General features: G+C 49.6%; 1 protein-coding gene across 1 annotated transcript in view; it reads right to left on the bottom strand.

Moving 5' to 3' along the window:
- Positions 1 to 10,435, bottom strand: part of LOC125944341 (uncharacterized) — a 32,916-nt gene extending 22,481 nt beyond the window's left edge. The window contains exons 1-2 of the mRNA XM_049664730.1: positions 9,723 to 10,435; positions 5,487 to 5,630 (exon numbers count right to left, since the gene is read on the bottom strand). Coding sequence (XP_049520687.1) covers positions 5,487 to 5,630; positions 9,723 to 9,948 — 370 coding nt within the window. The 5' untranslated portion in view covers positions 9,949 to 10,435. The remainder of the gene's footprint in view (positions 1 to 5,486; positions 5,631 to 9,722) is intronic.
- Positions 10,436 to 22,708: the final 12,273 nt, after the last annotated feature.

The following is a 22,708-nucleotide window of genomic DNA, read 5'->3' on the forward strand; positions in this document are numbered from 1 at the left end:
CGCTAGGCCTTCTCCCCTTACCTTCGTAGCTCGAAGCTCACGGCGCTTCGCAACGAACTACCGACAGGCAGCACCTGAAATATTCTGTTACCGTTGTTGCCACTTTACCATATGCTCACAATAATTTCACACAAATAAGAAAATATACGGTGATATTCGCGGCGCTGTCGAGTGCGATATCTGCATAGCTGAGCGGGTTCACCGAGCACCGTATGTCGCAGTGCACTGCAGATGAGTTGGTCAAGTATCGGATCCCTCCTCGGTGCTCAACGTTTGACAGCGCAGGTTGTGTCGCGGTGTGCGCTTGTCTTTCTGAAATGAAGAATTGGACCATGGCCGTATGCGTCGATGGCACAGCATACATCTATATAAGCCACGAAAGCCTTGTTGCACTATCTCAAGTCGACATATAAGGTGAAAATCTGCATAAGTTATCTGCAGAAATTGTGATGTACTGTCTTGGCGATCGTCTGTAGTGTTTATACATCAGACTGAAAATTCATAGGTATCTGCAGAAATTGTGAATGTGTATTCTCTACTGAGTGACTGACAACTTGATGTTAAATGTCTGTAGTGTTATACATCAGAACTTTGTGCGCGAAACGTGATGTGTATTCTCTACTGAGTGTGCTCTCTCTATTTCTTTCTTCTCTTTTCATCCCTATTCTTCGCTACCCCCTGTCTTTCCCATGCAGGTATGTAGCAAACCTGACGTTTAAATAAAAAAAAAGACCTTTCTGTCTCTCTAAGTGGTGTTTGCAAAGCTGTTCTTGTTTAGCGATCGTATGCAAGTACATATATTTTTTTCACGAGTGCGGGCACATTCCATAGGCAGTGTCACCATCTATGAACAGTGGGCACGCTTGTCTTGGACCAGTGCTCCGTGCTGTATGCCAGCTATACACTCGGCGGCACTGTTTAGTGTTAGTTTTCGCGTTCGCGAGGTCTACGTGGTATGATGTGGTGCCTTTTATGCGGGAAACGGTGCTGCCAGACGCACTGAAGTGGTGTAAGTCGACATGGCCGGAATGTCTGCTGGCTTTGTGGCGGACGGAGCACTCAGCGCGATGTGTGCGCGCGTTTTTGAGACTAGAGTGTGGCTCGGAGTTCAACTGTGTATTTCTAAGTATTCGCTACACGAGTGTGACCTTACTGAAACATTCTCACTGTAGTTCTAAGCTGTGGGTTAGCTGCAATGAGGAAATAAAGAACATAAGCGACTATGCCGTACCGTTCTGCTACGGAATAAGTTCTGTTGTTCACTTCGGCAAGGGACACACATTTCAGGCGGCCAGATGATCATCGCCTGAGCGAACAGATACTATATAATAGAAAACAATCCCCACCGACCTTCAGCCCAGAAGGCAGTGACGGCACTTTGGCGCTTTCTGAAAACGACTGGCGTGCGAGTGCGTTTGACTGCGTAGTGCTGTCCATGCATGTGCACACCTTTCACCGCTTTTTTATCTCTCTCTCTCCCTTCTATACACTCTCCTCTTTCATTTCCTCACTGTGGGGTAGTCAACAAGACACTTTTCTGGTTAACATCGCTGCCTTCTCTCTTTCTTTTCGCTCTCTTAACTGATCAGCATTCAAATTGTTATCTGTAGATACTTTGCATTTGTTGAACGTGGTTTCCGCCCACCGAATAAAATACCTTTTGGGTAGTAATAACAGCATACTGTGCAGTGTGAATCGTATACTTATCGAGCTGCCGGCAGCGTACTGCGCGAACATCCGAAGCAATGGTACATTGCTGGCTTATATATATATACCTGTTTCCTCTATATAGCGCATTGCTCGAGCATGCAGCACGATGTCCCACGCCTGGTTTTATTGAAGCATTAGCCCATGACCAGGCCCATCGAGCCCTGCTAGCATTTCTGAAGGATACTGACTTGGCCTCCCGTTTATAGACATTACTTGTGTTTTTGCTATGTTCTGTCTGTGTCTCCGTCATTTCTTTATTTCATTTTTTCTGTCCTCACATTTCCATTTCATCTATTCCCTCCTCCTGAAGAGTAGGCAGGCGTTGTGCCCCTCTCGGTGGCAGTTGTCAGCTTGCTCCCTCCCTATTTCCTTCGCGCCCGTCTGTGTATATGCGTACATACCAAATAATAATAATAATTAGCCCATGCTTCTTCTTCACGACAGATCCCGAACATTCGGCACGACCATGCATGGTCGTATTGCAGTTTACACTTCGTCGAGTGAAAACGGATACAGCCAAAACAGATACGATGACAACACGTACACACAAAGCGGCTGACGATGCACGTCCCATGTTTGTGCTGCCGAGCGAAAATTCCGCATGCTGTAATAACTGCTGAACAGAAAGGCTGCACAACGGTTGCCCGACGACCTTATATAAACTGAAATGCTGTACATTTTTCGGAGAACGAGCTAAGCCATCTCCAAATTGTTCCGCAGCACGCGACGGCAACGCCTTCAAGAAGCGCCTCGCCGGCTCGCAAGAACCAGAGAGCAGGAAAGGCTCCCGGTGCGCCCTTTCTTCCTCGCTCGACAAAAACGTCTTGGAGACCGCGACTAAGTTGGGCAGATTTTTACCCGGGAAACGCCTGACTCAGAATAAACAAGTCGCTCTATAACCCGGCGATACCACGCATGACGATGATGACATGACGGAAAAAAAATGACGACGCTCGAACGATGATGGCGGATACGACTAAGATGGCGTGACGACAATGGAATAACGATGCTGGAAATCAAGGTGACGGCGGTATCACTCGGACGGTGGGATGACCACGGCATGACGGCACTAGGGTGACAATGCTGGAATGATGACGACGCAATGAAGGCAATGAGGTGACGACGCAGCCATGACGATGACTGTATGACGATGACGGCGTGACAACGGCGGCTTGACGAGAATGGATGACGAAGATGAAATGACCATGGCAGAATTATGTTGTTAGAATGTTAGAACGACAGTATAACCCCGAAGGCATGGCGACTGTATAACAACGAGGGCATGACGACGAGGGTAGGATGACTATGGAAGGACGACGACTGTATGATCCTCACGTCATGACGATGACGAAACAATGGTGATAGAATGACGATGACGGAATGAAGTGGCTGATTGCAGTAGTTGGTGGTGTATTTTTTTGTTCGAGCAAAAAGCTGACATAGTGACAACGACGAAATGAACACGACGGTGCGACAACGATGGTGTGATGAGGGCGAAATGACAAGGCAATGACGACAAAGGAGTGAACAGGGTGAACCAATCATGATGTTATGACAGCGGAAAAAATTATCACAATTGAATGAATGCGATAAAATGAAGATGACGCTGCAGGACAATGACGGCATCATGAGGACGGCGTGCTTTTTGCAGGGGCTCGCTTTCGCGATTCCGTATATAGATCACCTGCCACCCCGAGCTGCCTCATTTTGCTCTATATCTGGTGCCGGCTGGAAGTGTATCCGGTACTGGCCAATCGTGCAAGATAGCGGCAACCAGCACCCAAAAAGTGGGAGGAACAGGCAAACAAAGCTTTGCTTTCAAACAATACCTCTTGGTGAACGCTTGGTGATCGCATTTTATATGCAGCGAGAGCTATGCGACATACCTGTCTGCCTGACTTATATTCAACCTTCATTACATCGCTTATCCTCTTGACTTCTGGTGCTCCCTCGTGCATGCGTTGTGCAGCTGAATGTTTAGCCTTCTCGTTCGCAATTATTACGGCTCAGCCATCCGTCTATGCTTCAGCCTTCCTTGATTTCCTCGCAGCGATCTGTTCTGCACTAACGAGGTTTCGCGTCGTTACGTGGCATTCTGACAAAAAGATCTCTGTGTATTGCACTTTTCCACCTCATCGCTGCTCTAACATTATAGGGTAGCTGCGCACATACCTTACGGAATGCTCAAGTCTGCATTTACAGCTGTCGATGTAGAATGCGTGCGAATGGCGAAGTCCGAAAGCGTAAGATGTCAGATTAGGAGAGCTGGCTGGGCTACATCATTCTTGATAAGACAGATAATCTTCAGAGACATTGTGAAAAGAGCATATATTGATCATTCATTATCGACGAGGACTTCTAATAGCCTGCAACACGGTTATAGACAACACAAGAACGCTAACGCAGATATAACATTATTGCATGTTCGCTTGCGCTGTAAATGCCGAACCTTAATTTTTATACGCGATTGACATTCTTTACCTACTTCAGGCACTTTGAGTCCATCTATCTAGCCTTTTATGCAGGCCCAGTGACCTAAGTTCCCTACTAGCTTGGGCCGTAATACCGTCGTGGCCGTTCAATCGTCGCTATTTTAGCTTCATCGTGCACCTTTCGTCCATGCCATTGTCCTCAAGCCGTTGTCGTCCCGCTGTCGTCGTTATACCATAGTGATCACTTGAAAAACGTCATCTCGTAATCGTCATGCCGGCCTCCTCAGACCGGCTTCATCGTTTTATCGACGTCATTCCTTATTCGCCGTTCCATCGAAATCATCGCTGTCGTCATTTAATCGTGACTAAGCTACCGTGTTCATGCCATCGCCATCATTATGTGGTCGTCATGCAGTCGCCGTCATTGCGATACCATCTTCGTGATGCTGTCGTCGGCGTTCGTTCCATCGTCGTCTGTCCAGTTTCATCATCCGATTGCCGTCATGTCCGCCATCGTTGTCACGTCATTGTCGTCATACAGTCATCGCCATACACTCGTCGTCATCCCATTGCCCTCATGCTATTGCCGTAACGCTCTAGTCGTTATGCCATCGTCATTATTTCGCAACTGTCATCCCACTGTCGTCACGCTGTCGTTCTCATACCACCTTCGTCGGTCCATGACGTCATTTCTTCCGTTTTTGCATCGTAACAGGCTGTCAGCATTCAATCGTGATTATGCCGCCGTTGTCATGCCATCGTCGTCATTGCATCGTTGTCATACCGCCGTCGTAATGCCATCATGGTCGTTACATCACCATCATTCCAGGGCCGCGATTTTGTAGCAAGGCATTATGACTTATTATACTCTAGGCTTATCATCCACCGCTCACGGCCGGCTGATCCCGTGGATAATGCGAGCGGACCGTCGCTCCGACCACTGACAAAGCGCGATAAGCGCGAAAAGCAATTATGACATTAAAGGCAACGCTACAAAATACCGGCCCTGCTGTGTCATACCACCGTCGTCGTGACGCCACCTACCGTAGCCATCACGCCATAATCCTACCATCGTTTTGGCACATAAAAGTCAAGAATTTATATGTATTTCATGAAACCCTTTCGACTCGTCCAAAGCTCCCCCCCCCCCCCCCATTCTATCCGTCTCTCATATCAAGCCTCTACGTACTTGGGTAAAGTGAACACACACACACACACAAAAAACGTAGACAGGCAGTGAGATTAGCACTTATTTCACGTCGTACTTTTTGGTGTTCTGTAAGCTATAAGACAAGTTGGGGACGGGAGAAAGGGGGGGGGGGGGGAATTCTGGATCCTACTCACCGTAGATTGCGCCGAGCGTGACGCTCATCCATTTCATGTCTGGTGCGAATGCGGCGCCCAGGAGGCCAGCGCAGCAGAGGGAAGCCGACGTGAGTGTCACGTAGAAGATGGGGAGTCTGCTGTGGAGCACAGTGACCACAAATCCTGAGGCAAAGACCACAACGGTTTGCAAAAAAGTCGCAGTTTCGCCCGAAAGGCGAAGCATCAATTGCGACAGCAAATTAGTAGAGAGCTACATGGAGTAAGGATAGTAGTTTTATCGGCTGTGTAAACTTGTACACATTCACTTACTAACTGAATTAACAAGCATGGTGTCAGCGTGCACAAACAAACATGAATAGATCACACTCGATGACCGCAGGTAACCGCTGTCAAAACGCTGGCGTTAGGAAGCGCGGCTGCAGCAGCCAGCGAAAGTTCGTGCGGTCTATCGTTCAACGGAAACTGAGTGGCAAAAGCACCGCGCATACAAAGGTAGGAGCCGTGTGCAGATCGCTTTCAAGACACGGTGCGCGCGACCACCCGCAGCCGCGCAATGTACAAGTAGGCTGTTGCTGGCAGAGTAGAAGCCGCACCCTCTGTCTCCCGCGATGCCTTCCCGCTTTCCTCCTTTCGCGTGCGAGCTTGATTCGCTAGTTCCCCTTGCGCCCAGTCGCAGGATACGCAGTTGGTACCGCAGCACAATGTCGCCCCCCTCCCTTTCATCCTCCCACAGCCTTTCGCGCGGCAGAAGACGTCCCGTTTGCTCTCCGCCATGCGTTCGTTCTCCGTGAAAGCACGCCTCCCTCGCGCGCTTCCACTCGTACACACAGTATACGGCGCGCGGCATCGATTTTATCGCCCTTGGACTTTATATGGAACCTCACGGCGACGGCGACGACGACAGCGACGACGACGGCAGAAATCAGCTTGAAGTGTCCATATAATTGCTATCGCAATAAAAGAAAGAAGAGCCCTGATCGTGTGTTTTTACGCCCGCAGATGACAGTGCTCAGAAATAATCGCTTTACTGCACTGCCAGAGCTAATTTAGTTGTCTCAGTTTAAGAGTTACCGCGCATCCTTGCTCACTTGCGTCCAATAACTCAGGCAATACGAATAATACATTTCGGAATTGAACCACGAAGAATGGAAGAAATACTCGGGAAGGTGGAAGAAAATGTTCTTAGCTAAAAGTGTTCGTAAGAAGTAATCGTCATATTGCACACCTTATTAGCATAGATGACCGACCAATGGTGAAGACCACGTACAAATTAACGTTTTATGAATTTTGCCATAATTCTGCGTGATCCACTGGTACAAGAATCAGTAGCAAGGATGTACAAGTAGCAGCTTCCGAAACCCCGTGCAAACCCTTTCCCTCATCTTTGATGACTCTTCCCTCATCTGATGACTCTTCGCACTTCAAACATCACTGGGATTGAAAATGACGCTGTTTAGCTTGATAGAATTGTTCCATTTGTTGCGGATGTTCATTCTTTCGTAGGAGGTGAGCTTATACTGCACGTCATTTGGTTTTCTTTCGCTAAAATGGCGAACCCCGCTGCCGTGATAAAGCAGAGCACGGGACAGAAGGCCACGAGGTTTCTGGGAGTGGAGATGGGTTTTCCGGCAATCATGAGCACTGAGGCCAAAGTGTTACGACCAAGTTTCATGACTGGTGGGGTACCCTGCACCTTCACCAATTGTTCATAGTAGTAGGGACGAACGAGGTCACAGGGGTATTCTGCGACCTCGTCTATACTGTTACGGAGCAACCAAGGGTGACGGCAGTCAGAAGACGATTTGACGTGTAAATGTGGACTCGATCAGGACAGCCATCTTGTTTATGTATCGTCTCTCTCACTGTATGTTTTTCCTGCCAGCGTATCGGCCACATTGCTTGCCATTGTAATAACCACACTGGTTCCTTCCCTCGACGACCGCCATTCGCCAGTTATCGCCCCGCACAAAGCCAGCGTCGTTACCAGCCGCAATTTCAACCGGAACAGCCAAACATTGACGCTTGTGCCCTTGGAACAGTCCCTCATCGTCATTCCGACGTCACCAGTCCCGTTCGCCAACAGCACGTCGACCATCGTCCCCATCGCCGCAGACTCGTCGTCCACCGTCCCTGATGCAGCCTCGACGCCGGTCTCTTGAAAACTAAGCGATGTAGCTCCCGGAGGTGACGCTGCATTGACGACTCGACCGCAATACCCCCTGATCAATTTGCCGACCAAACAGAACTAGATGGACGTTGTAGTCGATGGCGTCAGTGTCCCAGCACTCATTGACACTGGCGCACACATATCCGCGATGAGCGGCCAATTGCGCCGACGCCTGAACAAAGATCGCACACCCGCTGCATCACGCACCCTCAGCGTCGCCGACGGAGGAACGCCTACCGTGCTGGGTATGTGCACTGCTCGCATTGGCATCGCGGGGCGCCTAACCACTGTATTGTTTACCGTTTTGGAACAATGTCCCTACGACGTTATACTCGGCTTAGACTTTTTATCGTCCCATTCAGCCCTCTTTGACTGCGCGTCTAGTGTCATCAACTTGAGCTGCCCCACGGCTGTTATAGTCCGCCAGTGACACACCAGGGTTATGCTCTCCCGAGGACGTCCTCCTGTCGCCTCAAGCCACTACGTACGTCACTGTAATGTCGTTTACATCTGTTCTTTACGGCGTGTATGTGCTATGTCCCACCGCAGACGTACTGCTGTGCTGTACTGTGCTGCAGGCGTTCGATCCGACCCTGACAAGTTTCGCGCTGTCCAGAACTTTCCTGGTCCGTCTTCTACTGCAGGCGTAAGAAGATTTGTTGGACTATGCTCCTACTTCCGTCGTTTCATCAAGAATTTCGCCAACACCGCTCGCCCACTCACCGACTTACTTAAGAAGTACGTTGCTTTCCCATGAGGCCTTGCTCAGACCAAAGCCTTCACCGCCCTCGTAGGCTTGCTAACGGCTCCCCCATTACTGACTCATTATGATCCATCGTCTTCCACTTGACTTCCCACGGATGCCAGTGGCCATGGAATTGGGGCTGTACTCGTTCAATGGCAGCGTAACGAAGAGTGCGCAACTGCATAGGCCAGCCGCCTCCTGTTACCCACCGAGAGGAATTTTTCATTTACTGAACGCGAGTTTAAAGGGCGTGATGATCGGTAACCACTGACGCTGTACATGTGTCCCGGCTGTAGCCTTACTTTGGCGCGGGTTATCGTGCCTTCTAGTCAGCGCCGAGACGGCGCCTTTACAGGTGGGGGTTATGTTACGGCGCAGCCAAGAGCGGCGCCAGACCAAATAAGACGATTTGACGTGTAAAGGTGGACTCAGTCTCGACAGCCATCTTGTTTGTGCATGGTTGTCTCCCTTGCAAATCGTGCAAATGCATCTTTATATGTGACTTCCACATACCAATATATATATATATATATATATATATATATATATATATATATATTGCGGCGAGGCTTACTGGAGGCATCGAGCAGCCGGTAGAAACACCCCGGCAGCAACGAGCGGTCTGCTGGATGGCCAAACTGGCCCTGAGACACAGGTTGGCGAGGGCGCTTGCTCCAGTGCTGCATGCCGGATCTTTTATATTTAAAGTGGGTAATTTGGCAATTCGTGCGTCCGTAGGCCTAACGACACGCGCTGGCATAGAAACAACAGGCTGGCGCCTAATTATTCATCTTTGCATATGTTTGGCACGAGGCACCAGATGGTGCACTGTATTCTGTTGTCTTTCCTACCTTTACGTTTCCGTGTGTTTAAGAAAGTATTGAAGGTGGGCGCACACCGTAAGGCCCTGACAAGGTGCTTGCGTTTAACGTAAAGTCGCGATCAAATGTTTGGGGACCAAAGGTGCCACGATTTTTAATTTTTGTTTCGCAGCCTGGGCATTCCGGCTGAAATCAGGAGCGCACGTGTACGCGCGCGTGTTTGACCAATACAATGTACTACACCAATTTCACGCCGCGAAGCTGCGCTTGAATATATTTTAATATTTTGGTGGTGCCGTGGTCCCCAAACTTTTGATCGCGACTGTACATATAGCGACGAACTCTGTTCTAAAACTGTCTATTACTTCGCACATATTCAATATACAGCACCTGTAACAAGTCTTCTTTCTTAGTCAGCCGTTAATTTGAGTGAAAGCACGAGACACGTCTCCCGGCGTTCTTATCAAGAAAACAGTGGCTTCTAAGCAAGGAGCAACACAAGAAAAGATTTCTTCCCTTACCACCGAGGTGCTGTGTGAGCAAGATGATGCTCTCTGGCCAGGAAGCCATCTCGCGATTGACCTGAAATGTTTCCATGAAGAGCACGTACAAGTAGCCCGTGCTGGACTGTGTCATACAAAGGAGGAATGTCGCAAACATAGCCACCACTGGTATACCCCAGCAGCTGTCCTGGGGAGGTGTCGTCATCGTTTCGGGGCCTCTTGAACGTCCAGAAATAGGCGGCATAGCGAAGTGCCACCGGCTTGCAGTAGTGACGAGGAAGATCAATGCATGCGATGCTGTAACAAGGAGCGGAGACAGACTGCGCTTCTGAGAGATAAGACTGCTCCCCTGGTCTTCCGTCAACGATACGTACACTGGGGAAAATCCATCAAACTGTGACGTCCGGCACTCACTTTATGATGCGAGGTACGAGGTGGTAGGCAGCCGTAAAGCTTTTCGCTTCGAGGTATCGGCGAAGTCCAATGGGACATTGAGGATTTTCAGTAATACATCATATCAAGCCATCGCCTGAGATCCAGTGCTGTACTGATGGTGGTGTCGTCTTGTTGACTCAGAACTTTGCACGGCGCGGGCCTTGTTGCATAGTGAAACTTCTCAATTCTAAACACTTAGCAATATGACATGGCTGTCTTCATGAAGTGCAGGAAAATGACGTAAGGCCGACACGGAAGTTTCATAGCGCACGATAAGAGACTGGCGAGAGCATCAGTGTCTGTTTATCCATCCACTTAATAGCAGGAAGCGCACTCGTAGCTTTGCTGGTGCATTTCCCGCGCAGCTGTTTGTGCATTTCCCGAGCAGCTGTACGACCCCTTTCGCAGCGGTCGAGGCAGTTGTACTATCAGCACCATCGATAGCATCCGGTGCGCTGCCGACACGTGCGAAAAGAAGGCTTCGCGCAGTACGTCACAAACACACACACACACACACACACACACACACACACACACACACACGCACACGCACACGCACACGCACACGCACACGCACACACACACACACGCACACACACACGCACACACGCACACACGCACACACACACACACACACACACACACACACACACACACACACACACACACACACACACACACACACACACACACACACACACACACACACACGCCAGAATAGACCGTGTTATGAAGTCAATTATTGATAGTTCTCCCTACATTCCTAACAATTATTTTTGAGAGCACTACTTTTTGATTCGCACCTAGAAAAGCACGCGTACAAAATTTATAGCAATGCTCCCCCGATTTACCCCGAGCATTTCTTTTATTGCGATAGCAATTATATGGGCACGTCAACCGAATTTATGCCGTCGGTGTCGCCGTCACCGTCGCCGAAAACAACGCGAAAACAACAAAGCGGGAAGTCAGCGCAAGAGGGCGGGGGGGGGGGGGGGGGCAGCTTCTCCTCTGCCAACAACTGCTCCTCAGCACAACTCCTCTGCACTTTGCCCGGCGCTGGCGGTCGCACGCACCGTCTCTTATCTCCACACGCATCTGATCTTTGTATGCCCTGTGCATTCGCCGCTCTGTTTCCGTTGAAGGGATTGACCGCGCGAATGATTCGCCCGCTGCGGCGGCTGCGCTTGCTGCCAGCGTTTTCACAGTCGTTGTCTGCGGTCATTCGGTGTGATCTATTCATGTTTGCTTGTGCGCGCTGACACCACGCTTGTTAATTCATTTAGTCCAAATGTGTCCAAGTTTATGCAGCCGATAAAACTACTATCCCTACTCCGAATAGCTCTCTATCGCAATTGATGCTTCGCCTTTCGGGCGAAACTGTGACATTTTTTTTTTCTTTTCTAATACGGAAGTAATGTTCGTATCTTCGGGGGTGTACATCAAAGCAACGTAAGTAAAACAGTGCGCATTCCCTCTCTGTACTGTAACTGATGTAACTGATGCGTGTAACGATGTACTTTGTGCAGTGCGACCAATGTAACACTTAAGACTAAGTGAATTATTCTGATTAATACTAAGTGAATTATTCAGATCTGTTGTACATCTTTTTCCAGCCGAAAAAAAAACAAAATGCCGTTTTCCTTTTAGTATTATGTTTAGCCATGGCCACCGCGATTCACGAACTGTCCTAAACGTCCCTGATCTTACATCCCGCACGTTATGCCGATGAGGGAGGGGAATGTGAAAGCAGGGTCCTTCAATACTTTCTATTGAAGGACCCTGGGGAAAGCATAGGTGGTGTCTCTGTTGGTGTGTATAATGTGCCTCAATTTTGTTTAATTCTGTTCCTCCTCCTGGTTTGTTGTGCATACACATTATGGTTAATTCCTAAACGCCATTTACATTGAGCCATCACCGACTGCAGCGCATGCGACCCTTTAAAGTGTTACATTGGTCGCGGTGCACGAAGCACATTATTACACGCATCAGTTACAGTACAGAGAGGGAATGCGCACTGTTTTACTTACGTTGCTTTGATGTACACCCCCGAAGATACGAACTTTACTACCGTATTAGAACATAAAAAGAAATGCTCGGGGTAAAGTGGGTAAGCACTGCTAACCATTTTGTACGCGTGCTTTTCTAGGTGCGACTCAAAAAGTAGTACCTGCCAAACACTCGGGTATTGTGCCTTGTATGCCCGTTAAAAAGCCGCAGCTGATCAAAATTAGTCACGCTTCTCCCATTACGGCGTCCTACATACAACTGAGCAACTTCTAGGCAATTTATATCATATTGCGTTGTTCACGACGCTCCGAGGCTTCGTGCTGTGAGAGTAGTAGTACTAGTAGAAAACTTTATTTGATGTTTTGAAACGAAGTCCCAGAGGGTGGAGCCCTCAGTCCAGGGCCCCATTTGCTGCTGCTATCCGGCTGGCCCGGTCGATCAGGTATCGCTGGTCGTCGAAGGCTGTGTTGGAAAGAGCGGCTTCCCACTGGGATGGGGAGGGGTTGGGTATTCTAGGTAAGCCGGGTGGTTTGGAGCATTCCCACGTAGAATGGTAGAGGTTTAGGTGACCACCACAGATAGGACATTTGTCGGGGTACTGGCTAGGGTAAAAAGTGTGGCGGAGAGCAAGGCTGGAGAACGTATTAGTTTGGAGCTGGCGCCAAACGGCTGCATCTGCACGATTTAGCTTCACGTGTGGTGGAGGGAATGTTCTATGGGGTTAGTCTGTGGTGTTGTAGTATATGCGTGTATGTAAGCGGTATCGTTTTCACCTTGTCTGGGTTGGACTGGTCTTCCACCGGTGCCTGGAGGGTTAGGCCTCGGGCTGTCGCATGAACGCGCTCATTGCCAGGGAGAGACGCATGCCCAGGTGTCCAGACTAGGTGAACTAGTGGAATATTAAAGACGATAGTCTTTCTTCGGGAACTTGAACGCTGAAAATTTGGTCTGTCTGTCTGTCTGTCTGTCTGTCTGTCTGTCTGTCTGTCTGTTTGTCTGTCTGTCAACCGATTCAGCCACCCGGCCAAAGTTGGGCCACTTGCTTACCGCCCACACTACTTAAACTGGTACGGCTGTTCATACTTGTGAACGTTATCGATCAAAAAGTAAATATTACGCATATCTGAGGCGCAACATCACTAGGTAAGTATTAAGAGGTGTGTTCCTTTAATAGAAAATACATAGATACGTAACTCTAAAGACCCCAGTTACTTAAGCTGCGCTGAAAATGCCATGCTATGCGCGCCGACGAACGACGTCTGCCACGAAGGGAGGGAACCCTCTGCACAAGCTCGTCTTTCCCCGACTGCGCGCCGACGAGCGCCCTCTGCCATGGAGGAAGGAAACCCTCTGCACAAGCTCATGTTTCCCGATGTATTGCCAGATGGCGTCCATGTCTCACGCAGCGCCTCCTCAATTTTATCAATGCCAGCCAGATGCGGCCGATTCCGCCTCCTCAATTTTATCAATGCCAGCCAGATGCGGCCGATTCAGCATAAAGGAAGCGCTGTCTGAGGCAGGGCAAAACATAAATGGCTGCTTGATGAAATACAACCCACTCTACAAGACATGCCCAGACAACGCAGGGAAAAGACCGACGACCAAATTGCAGCGGAGAAGCGCCGGCGTGCCGACGCTCGTCGTCTCAAGCGTGCCCAGGAAACGTCCGAGCAACGAGCCGAGCGGCTAGCGCGAGATCGTGAGTCGAGGCGCACCCGGAGGCAACAGGCCAGACCAGGATCAGACCGGCACTCATGTAGTACGGCCGGCAGAAGACTATCGTCTTTCGACGACATTTGCAGCGAAGCACGCAAATACGCGGCCATTTTTTTTTTTGCTTCTTGTGTAGAATTTTATGAGCGATCGGTGAAATCCGTCCTTGTGCGTAGTTTCGACATGCTTGCTGGGAATCTGTAAGAATATGTATGATCTTATCTGGGGGTGGAGCGCTGATGGCGAGGGCTATGGCACATTCTTCGGCTTCCGTGCAGTTGTCAGTGCGTATTGTGGCTGATAATAGTGCTTCGCCCCTCCAGTCGGCCACCGCTACCACTTTGGCTGTAATGTCGGGGTAGCACGCGGCGTCTGTATAGAAGGTGTTGAGGTCGTTACCGTATGCTCGGTGCAGTGTCATTGCACGTGCAGCGCGCCTGCCTTTATGGTGTTCGGGGTGCATATTCCGATGTATGGGGGCCACTGTAATGATTTCTTTGATTTTTGGGGCTGATGACAGGGGCTCTCATGGGGCAAACTCTGATGTTGGGTAACGTAATTGTCTGAGCACGTGCCTTCCTGTCGATGTACGTTTCAGTCGTTCGATCTGACCGACTTTCTGGGCTTCGATTAATTCGACCATGATGTTATGCAAACCAAGCTGTAATAGTCTGGCTGTTGAGGTGTAGATAGGAAGGCCGGTCGCCGTTTTCACCGCTGTTCGTATGAGTGTATTAGCTGGTTTGTTTGGTTTTGGGTGAGTCGGTGGTAAGGTGCGTGACCGCCGCCGGGCACCCACTGGTTCAAAAGGGTACAAGCGTACCCCGGCCTGGCGTTCGGCTTCCTTCAGGGGTGATACGCTTGGGAAAGGAGCCTGCGCCCTGAATTCCCGTCGAAACCAACGTGAGCACGGAAATCAAGTGGTGTCTGGGCCGCTCCCATGGCGGTCATTTCCCATGTGGCGCCCCAAGCACCTACTGAGGTGGGGGCACCTTCGGGTTGAGGTCAAACACCCCTTTCCAAGCGTTCAGGTCCCATAATGGCCGAGCACCAGGCCAGGGGACATCTCTACCCATGAGAAAAACCAGTGGGTTCCCGGCGGCACCGGGATTTGAACTCGGTACCTCCCGCATACGAGGCGGATGCTCTACCGCTAGGCCATCGCTGCGGTTGGCCTAGCGGTAGAGCATCCGCCTCGTATGCGGGAGGTACCGAGTTCAAATCCCGATGCCGCCGGGAACCCACCGGTTTTTCTAATGGGTAGAGAAGTCCCCTGGCCTGGTGCTCGGCTGTCGTGGGGGTCCACATCTCGAAAGAGGGCCCAATAGAGATTTCAGCTGTTGTCTCTGGGCGCCTCTTGTCCAACCACAGACGGCCTTGTAGACGAGCATCCGCCGCAGCTGTGGGAGGCAAGTGCTGCCGCCGGGTACCTACCGGTAAAATAGGTACAAGCGCGCCCCCGGCCTGGTGCTCGGCCATTATGGGACCTCAACGCTTGGAAAGGCGTGTTTGACCTCAACCCGAAGGTGCCCCCACCTCAATAGGTGCTTGGGGCGCCACATGGGAAATGACCGCCATGGGAGCGGCCCAGACACCACTTTATTTCCGTGCTCACGTTGGTTTCGACGGGAATTCAGGGCGCAGGCTCCTTTCCCAAGCGTATCACCCCTGAAGGAAGCCGAACGCCAGGCCGGGGTACGCTTGTGGCTTACAATTAAAGCGTGTATGCTGTACATGACGTCGGATTCCTTTAGGCCGTGGCGGGGGTTCGTGACCCGCCGGATCAAGTGCACTACTTGATTAATCTGTTTTTTCAGTAGCGTCAGGGTATATGTCGCTTTCGCATTGGCTTGAACGTGGAGTCCTAGTAAGCGTAATTTGTTAACCTTATTTACAGGTTCACCCTCTATAGTCACCGTGATGTCAGGTGGTAGGTGATGTTTCCTTTGGAGTTTTTTTACTATAAGCAGTTCTGACTTTTGAGCTGCGCACGTAAGTCCTCCTGCTCGTGCATATTTCTGGGTGACATCGGCGGCATCGCCAATAGGTGATTATGCATATTATCTGGCTCGCTAAAGAAAATAATAATAATGATGCAATTGCAATATTATCATAATTATTTTAAATGTATCATTAACCATACGTTTAAACGTATGGTTTGCAAGTACAAAGCAAAAAAAAATATGGAGTTTTGCGTGCCATAACCACGATCTGATTATGAGGCACGCCGTAGTAGGGGACTCCAGAAATTTGGACCACCTGGGGTACTTTAATGTGCACCTATATCTAAGTAAACTGGTGTTTTCGCATTTCGCCCCCATCGAAATACGGCCGCGGGGGCCGGGATTCGATCCCACTACCCCGTGCTCAGCAGCCCAACGCCATAGCCTCTGAGCAACCGTGGCTTTTTTTCTTTCATGGTATTTAATACATTAACATGTCATCCAATAAAACATTCACTAATTGTGCATAGTCATAGAATGGTGGGTACAATGAGTCACACACAGAAAAACAGAAGAGGCACTGTTCCGCTTTAAAAGGGTGGTAAGGCTAAGCACCTCACCAAAATGGGGTAACAGTCCGGTTGAACATCAAGTCCATCATAAACATGCTTTACGTGCACAGTCATCTGGATGAAATTTACTCTTGTGGGTACAACCGGTTCGGCGTTGCGGTCCATCATTCGCGTCTTCCACAGACTGTGCATTCCCATGAGAAAGAACACTGTTATGATCGGCTTGGAACTCTGCATCTCAGTTGTGGGAAACCAAACCCGCGCACGTTCCCGTGTCGGGGCAATTATCTTCATCCCCAAGAGGCGGTTATGATCTTCCTGGAAACTGTACCTCTCAAATGTGGGAAACAAGCCCGAGCGCCTTTCAAGTGACGAGATAATCACCTTCATCGCCGAGAAAGCGTCACACCTCTACGACCTGAGCAGACGCAAAAGGCGAGCTACCAAAGGAGAGGACCCGAGGGGGAGGAGGTCGTCAACTTGACCACCTGACAGAGGACTGACACTTCCACAAGTTTCCCGAAGGAGACATCGGCTACCACAAGACCACGAGGGGTTATTAAAGGCCGTCCTGACCCCCGTGTTAAGAGAACTGCTCGAGACTCGGATAGAGTCAAAACCATGTACCAATGAAGTGAATACAATCGTTTCTATTTTTCATCATCACGATGCCCGCCTTCATCGTCGTCTCCTGATTCTTGCGGTGGCGACCCACCTCACCCGGTCGACATTAAATCAACACGTCGAAAGGTACACTGTCATCAGGGGTCGGCAGCAGATATCGCACTGTAGGGGGGTTGATTTCACAGTCTTTTTTTAGAGTTCGTTGGAGGATGTCCCAAAATAGAATGGCATCTTTGCAGCCAATAAAACAGTGTTCAATTGTCTCTGGCACATCACAAAGACGACAATTACCAGCAGTCATAAATATACCCTTTTTCTGTAGCCATGTTTTTACCGGTAAAGTTTCACTATGAAGTTTGTAAAAGAATGTTTTGCTGCATGGGGATATATACATTTTACGAACTCGCTTTAGTACATCGTGGCCTGGCCATTCAATGTATAGTGATCGGTAAAATGGAGGCGGAAAAAGCATGGACAGTAAATCTTTGTATAACCTTTTACGCGACACGGAGTACAAGTATTCAGTGGAAAACCGAACTGTCAGGAAACGAACCGCCAAATAAACCTCCTGCATGAACCCCAACAAGCATAAAGGCGAAGAAAAATTTGAAGAAACAACTAAATCAGGTAAAGCATCAACAAGTGTGACCTGCATGAATGACCGAATTATAGGATGCGAAGTATCGCGAAAAAAGAAGAAACGAGACGCTATTTGCCGCACGTAAAGATGCACTAAGCCGAGCCCACCGTCACTAACTGGTCTAAAAACATTGTCTCGCCTCGTGGGCTCAAAAGTGGAGGACCAAATGAAAGTAGCAAAAATTCGGTGAAAGCGTTGGATGTAGAGCCTGGCACAGTGAATAACTTGCAATACGTAGTAAATTTTAGTTGCTCAAAACTTATTGCAGGCTTCAGCCCTTCCGAAAATAGAAAGTCGGTATGGAACGAATGTCTGAGCGTAACTTTGCAAGGCTGAAACCCGTTCTCTCCAATAGTGCGCGCTTAATTTATATACGTCTAGTGACACGCCAAGATGCGTTGGCGGAACATGAGTTCACTTAATGCCTGCAAACTGTTCTGGCTTATAACACCAGGAGCCGAACCATAAGCCTAAGCTTTTCGAGGAGTTCATTTGTGCTCCTGATACGCTGCTAAATTTCTCTATTCTAGCTACAACCTTTTCGACACTGTGCTTATCTGTGCAGAAAAACGCTAGATCATCTGCGTAAGCTAACACCTTAACCTCATTACCCAGTATGTTGAAGCCATGGATGGAACTTGACTGAATTACACTTAAGCATAGTGGTTCCAGGTAAAGGGCGAATAGTAGTGGGAACATCGGGCATCCTTGTTTTACCGAAGAGCAGATAGCAACGGGTTTGGGTAGATGGCCATTAATAACTAAACGAGTAGAACAATGGGCGTAGCAAAGCCTAACGCCTTTAAGCACAATGGAGCCAACATTGGCGTGTTCCAGAAGAGAAAATAAATAGGAATGACTGACTTGATGAAAAGCTTTAGCAAGGTCTACTTGGAGCATTGCAAGCTGCTCAGTGGAACCGTAACAGTACTCAAGAAGTGTACGGGCGACATGTATGTTGGTCTGAATTGATCGACCTCTAAATCCGCACGTCTGATGGGAACCAATGAGAATCGACATCGCAAATTGTAATCTATTAGATAAAACTTTTGCAAAGATTTTATAATCAACGTTTGACAACGCGATTGGTCTGTAGCTTTCAACAGAACGCAGTTTTTCCTTATCTGAGCTTTTTGGGATTGAAACTGTGTGGTTTTTGCAAAAAGATTGTGGAATGGCGTCCACCTCTAAACTTGTACTAAATATATCCAATAATATGGAACTGATAATCCCTTTGAACGCTTTGTAAAATTCGCTTGAAAGTCCATCAGGGCCGGGGGTTTTCGATAAAGGCAGCTCATCAATAGCTAGCTCAATTTCTTGAATGGTAACAGTACCACTGATGAATGCACACGCCTCATTCTGTAAAGGTTTTACTAGAGACACAAAACTCTCTAAGACTTTTGCATCATGATCTTCGGGAGGTGCACTAAACAAAGCACTGTAGTAACTTACAAATTGTGAAATTATGTCATTCGTATTTCTTACAAGACTACCTTTGGAGTAGATTTCCGAATTTACTTTTGAAATACCGTGACGTCGCTCATCAAGTAAAGCTTGACGTGTTGGCTGTACAGAGTGCAAAGCACGGCTGTTTCGAGATCGAACTCGCGCACCTCGGTAACGCAGTGCGACATACTTTGGTAACTCACATTTAATATTTTCCATATCTTCTATGTAAGTGCCTGGCATTTCGCATTCCATTTCGTAAATGCTACTTAGGCTCTTGAGAAGCATTTTTTCTTCATTCTTTCTATAAAATGATTTCACCGACCCAATTTCTATAGCCACTGTGCGAACCTCTTGCTTAAAGAGTTCCCAAGCAGCAAATAATGGCAAGTCTGTAGAAAAACAAGTTGTTAGGGCCATACGCACACGATTGATAAATTCCTGATCATCTAGGAGCTAAGAGTTAAGTTTCCAGAGTGCCCCCTGTGGTCGGAAATTGGTTACCGATATCTCACCAATTTTTGCGATAACCATACAATGATCAGATAACGAAACTGGGATAGTACTACAACACAGTCCTCGGGAGAGGAGTGATGAAGATACATAAATTCGATCAAGGCGGGCTTAAGAGTGACCTTCAATTCGTGTATAAGAGCAAGAACCCTGTCCCGACGCTCCTATATCTATGAACCCTGCATTCTCTATCACGTTAGACAAAACTTCACCACTCCTGTCTCGCGGAATGTTAATCAGTCTTCGATCACTCGGATCACACACACAATTGAAATCTCCCATTAACACAATGCAGCGTTCACAGTCCAGTAGATGAGACACAGTATCAAATAAAAGAATCCGTTTGGCAGCGTCATTAAATGCGTAGAGGTTAACTATTGCCCATGGCCCACCCTGCAACACAAAATCGCAGTATATGTATCGACCTCCAGCGTCCACATGGTAACTAAATGCTGAACAAAGTAGGCTCTTTTTCAGAAACAGGAAGCAGCCTGCGGATAAACGAAGGGCGTGTGAAACGCAGACATTATACTGAGACAGAAAAGGTCGCAAGGCCCTTTCTGTTTCGTCAGCACTCTCAATCTTCGTCTCCTGCACGGCAACGAAGTCGAGGCGATGCCTAGATAAAAGCCGGCGAAGCTGTGCCTGTTTCTGTAAAGACCATGGCTGGTAACCATGGCGTAGCCATGGGTAGCCATGGAAGCCATGATTGCCATGGTAGCCATGGTTACCATGGGTAGCCATGGTAGCCATGGGTAGCCATAGTTGCCATGGAAGCCATGGCAACCATCGCGCGTAAGTGCAAAGCAAATTTTTGGCTATAAAAAGATATGTAACACAATGAATATTTCTGAGTAGGATTAGATTCCATGTGCGGTGCGCTTTCTTTCATCTGCTTCGCTGACCTGTCATGCACGCGATCTTGGGCCAGGGATGACTGGACAGTTGAAGATGACGAGGAGTGCTTTCTTCGTTACCTAATCTGCCCTTTTGTATTTCTAAAGTACGCTGTAAAGAAATAAAGAACGAATTTTTATATATATTGGGGTTACCATTATTGCGACCCGTTACAAACATTTTTAGCACGCAGTAACACTCTGTCGGGAACCGAGGGGTCGCAGCGGAGCGCCAGAACAAGAGGACCAGCTCAGCAGGCTTTCAGAACGGACTAGCGCGTGCCGTGCTTGCGCCGCTGGCACGCGCTGCCCCACTTTATTTTTCTCGTCAGTCGCAGCCGGCCCCAAGGCGCCGGCCGAGAGCGCTGACCTTAGCGTTCGCGCTTAGCAGCGTCGGTGGGCGCTACAGGGCCCCCCGCCTAGACGGAACGACGAAATGTACTCGTCGACGAGGCAGAGATGGGGCTGTCTTGGTGTCGAGCATATCGACGAATGCGCCAGCGACATCCACGGGGAGCTCCTTGGGAGGCGCTTCGACGTAGGCTGGTTTGAGGCGGTCCAGCGAAACGACTTCTTCGCGGCCATTCAATAGGAGGGTGGCGGACTTCTGCGTCTTGTGGAGGACACGGTATGGTCCGTCGTAGGAGGGTGTAAGCGGCGCCTTGATAACGTCTCGTCGGAGGAAGGCGTGGGACGAGGACTCAAGGTCCGGGTGCACAAAGATGCTGTGGTCCGATGACCGAGGTGGTACGGGGCGCAGGTGCTGAATGCAGTCCTGTAGGAGTTGGAGGTACTGTAGCGGCTGGGGCGAGGGGGCCGAAGAAACGAACAAGTCTCCAGGAAGCCGCAGGGGTGCACCGTAGACGAGTTCGGCCGCTGAACAGCCAAGGTCGCGACGAAGGACGGTACGTAGGCCGAGAAGCACCATAGGAAGGTGGTCGACCCAGTGCTCTCGATCCAGGCACGCAGTGAGTGCAGCCTTGAGCTGGCGATGGAGCCGCTCAACCATGCCGTTGGCACAGGGATGATATGCAGTGGTACGGCAGTGCTTAGTGCCAAGCAGGCGGTTGAGTGAAGTGAAAAGTGTGCAGTCAAATTGCCGGCCGCGATCAGTTGTCACGATGCTGGGGCAGCCGAAGCGGGAAACCCATGCTGAAACGAAGGCTTTGGCGACCGTTTCCGCAATGATGTCCGGAATGGGCACGGCTTCGGGCCAACGGGTGAAGCGGTCGATCATTGTGAGAATGTAGCGACAGTCGTGAGAGTGAGGAAGTGGTCCCACCAAATCAAGATGGACGTGGTCAAAACGGCAGCCAGGGGGCAAGAACGACTGTGTGGGAGTCTTCGTGTGGCGGGTCACTTTGGCGGTCTGGCATGCGAGGCACGAGCGGGCCCACTGGCGAACATCGGTGTTGATGCTTGGCCAGACATACCGCTGTGTAACAAGGCGCTGCGTGGCTCGGACGCTGGGATGGCAGATGTCATGAAGTGATTGGAACACCGCACGACGGAAGGCAGTCGGAATGAAGGGGCGAGGTGTAGCCGCTGACATGTCGCACCAGAGGGAGCCAGGCACAAACGGGTGAGGAACGAGTTGTAGACGGAGGGAACGGGGATGGTCACGCAGCGCTTGCAGCTCTGGGTCTTCCATCTGCGCACGAGCTAGCTAGAACCTCCCAATCCACAGTCGATGTAGAAGTGCCGAGGGAGGTGATGCGTGAAAGTGCGTCAGCTGCCTCGTTGTCGGTGCCTTTGATGTGCCGGATATCCGTGGTGAACTCCGATATATAGGCCAGTTGACGAACTTCACGTGCGACGTACTTGGAAGAGTTTGTACGGAAGACATACACCAGAGGCTTATGATCGGTTAGAATATAAAATGGCTGGCCCTCCAAGAAGTGCCGAAAGTGCTGGATGGTGGAGTAGATGGCGAGCAGCTCGCGGCCAAAAACGCTGAGCGAGTCTCGGCAGGTTGGAGCTTCCGAGAGAAGAAACCCAGTGGGCGCCACTCGGAGTTGATTTTCTGCTGGATAACAGCGCCGATGGCCACACTTGGAAGCATCCACCATGATGCGGGTTGGCACGTTAGTTCTCGGGTGTACGAGAAGTACCGCATCGGCAACGGCTTGTTTAGCAGCCCTGAAAGCAGCGTCAGCTTCGGGAGACCAGGAAATCGCAGATGAGGAGCCCTTGGTCATGCGAAGAAGGTTAG

Source organism: Dermacentor silvarum, chromosome 3 (genome assembly GCF_013339745.2).
Source record: "Dermacentor silvarum isolate Dsil-2018 chromosome 3, BIME_Dsil_1.4, whole genome shotgun sequence".
Lineage (NCBI taxonomy): Eukaryota > Metazoa > Arthropoda > Arachnida > Ixodida > Ixodidae > Dermacentor > Dermacentor silvarum.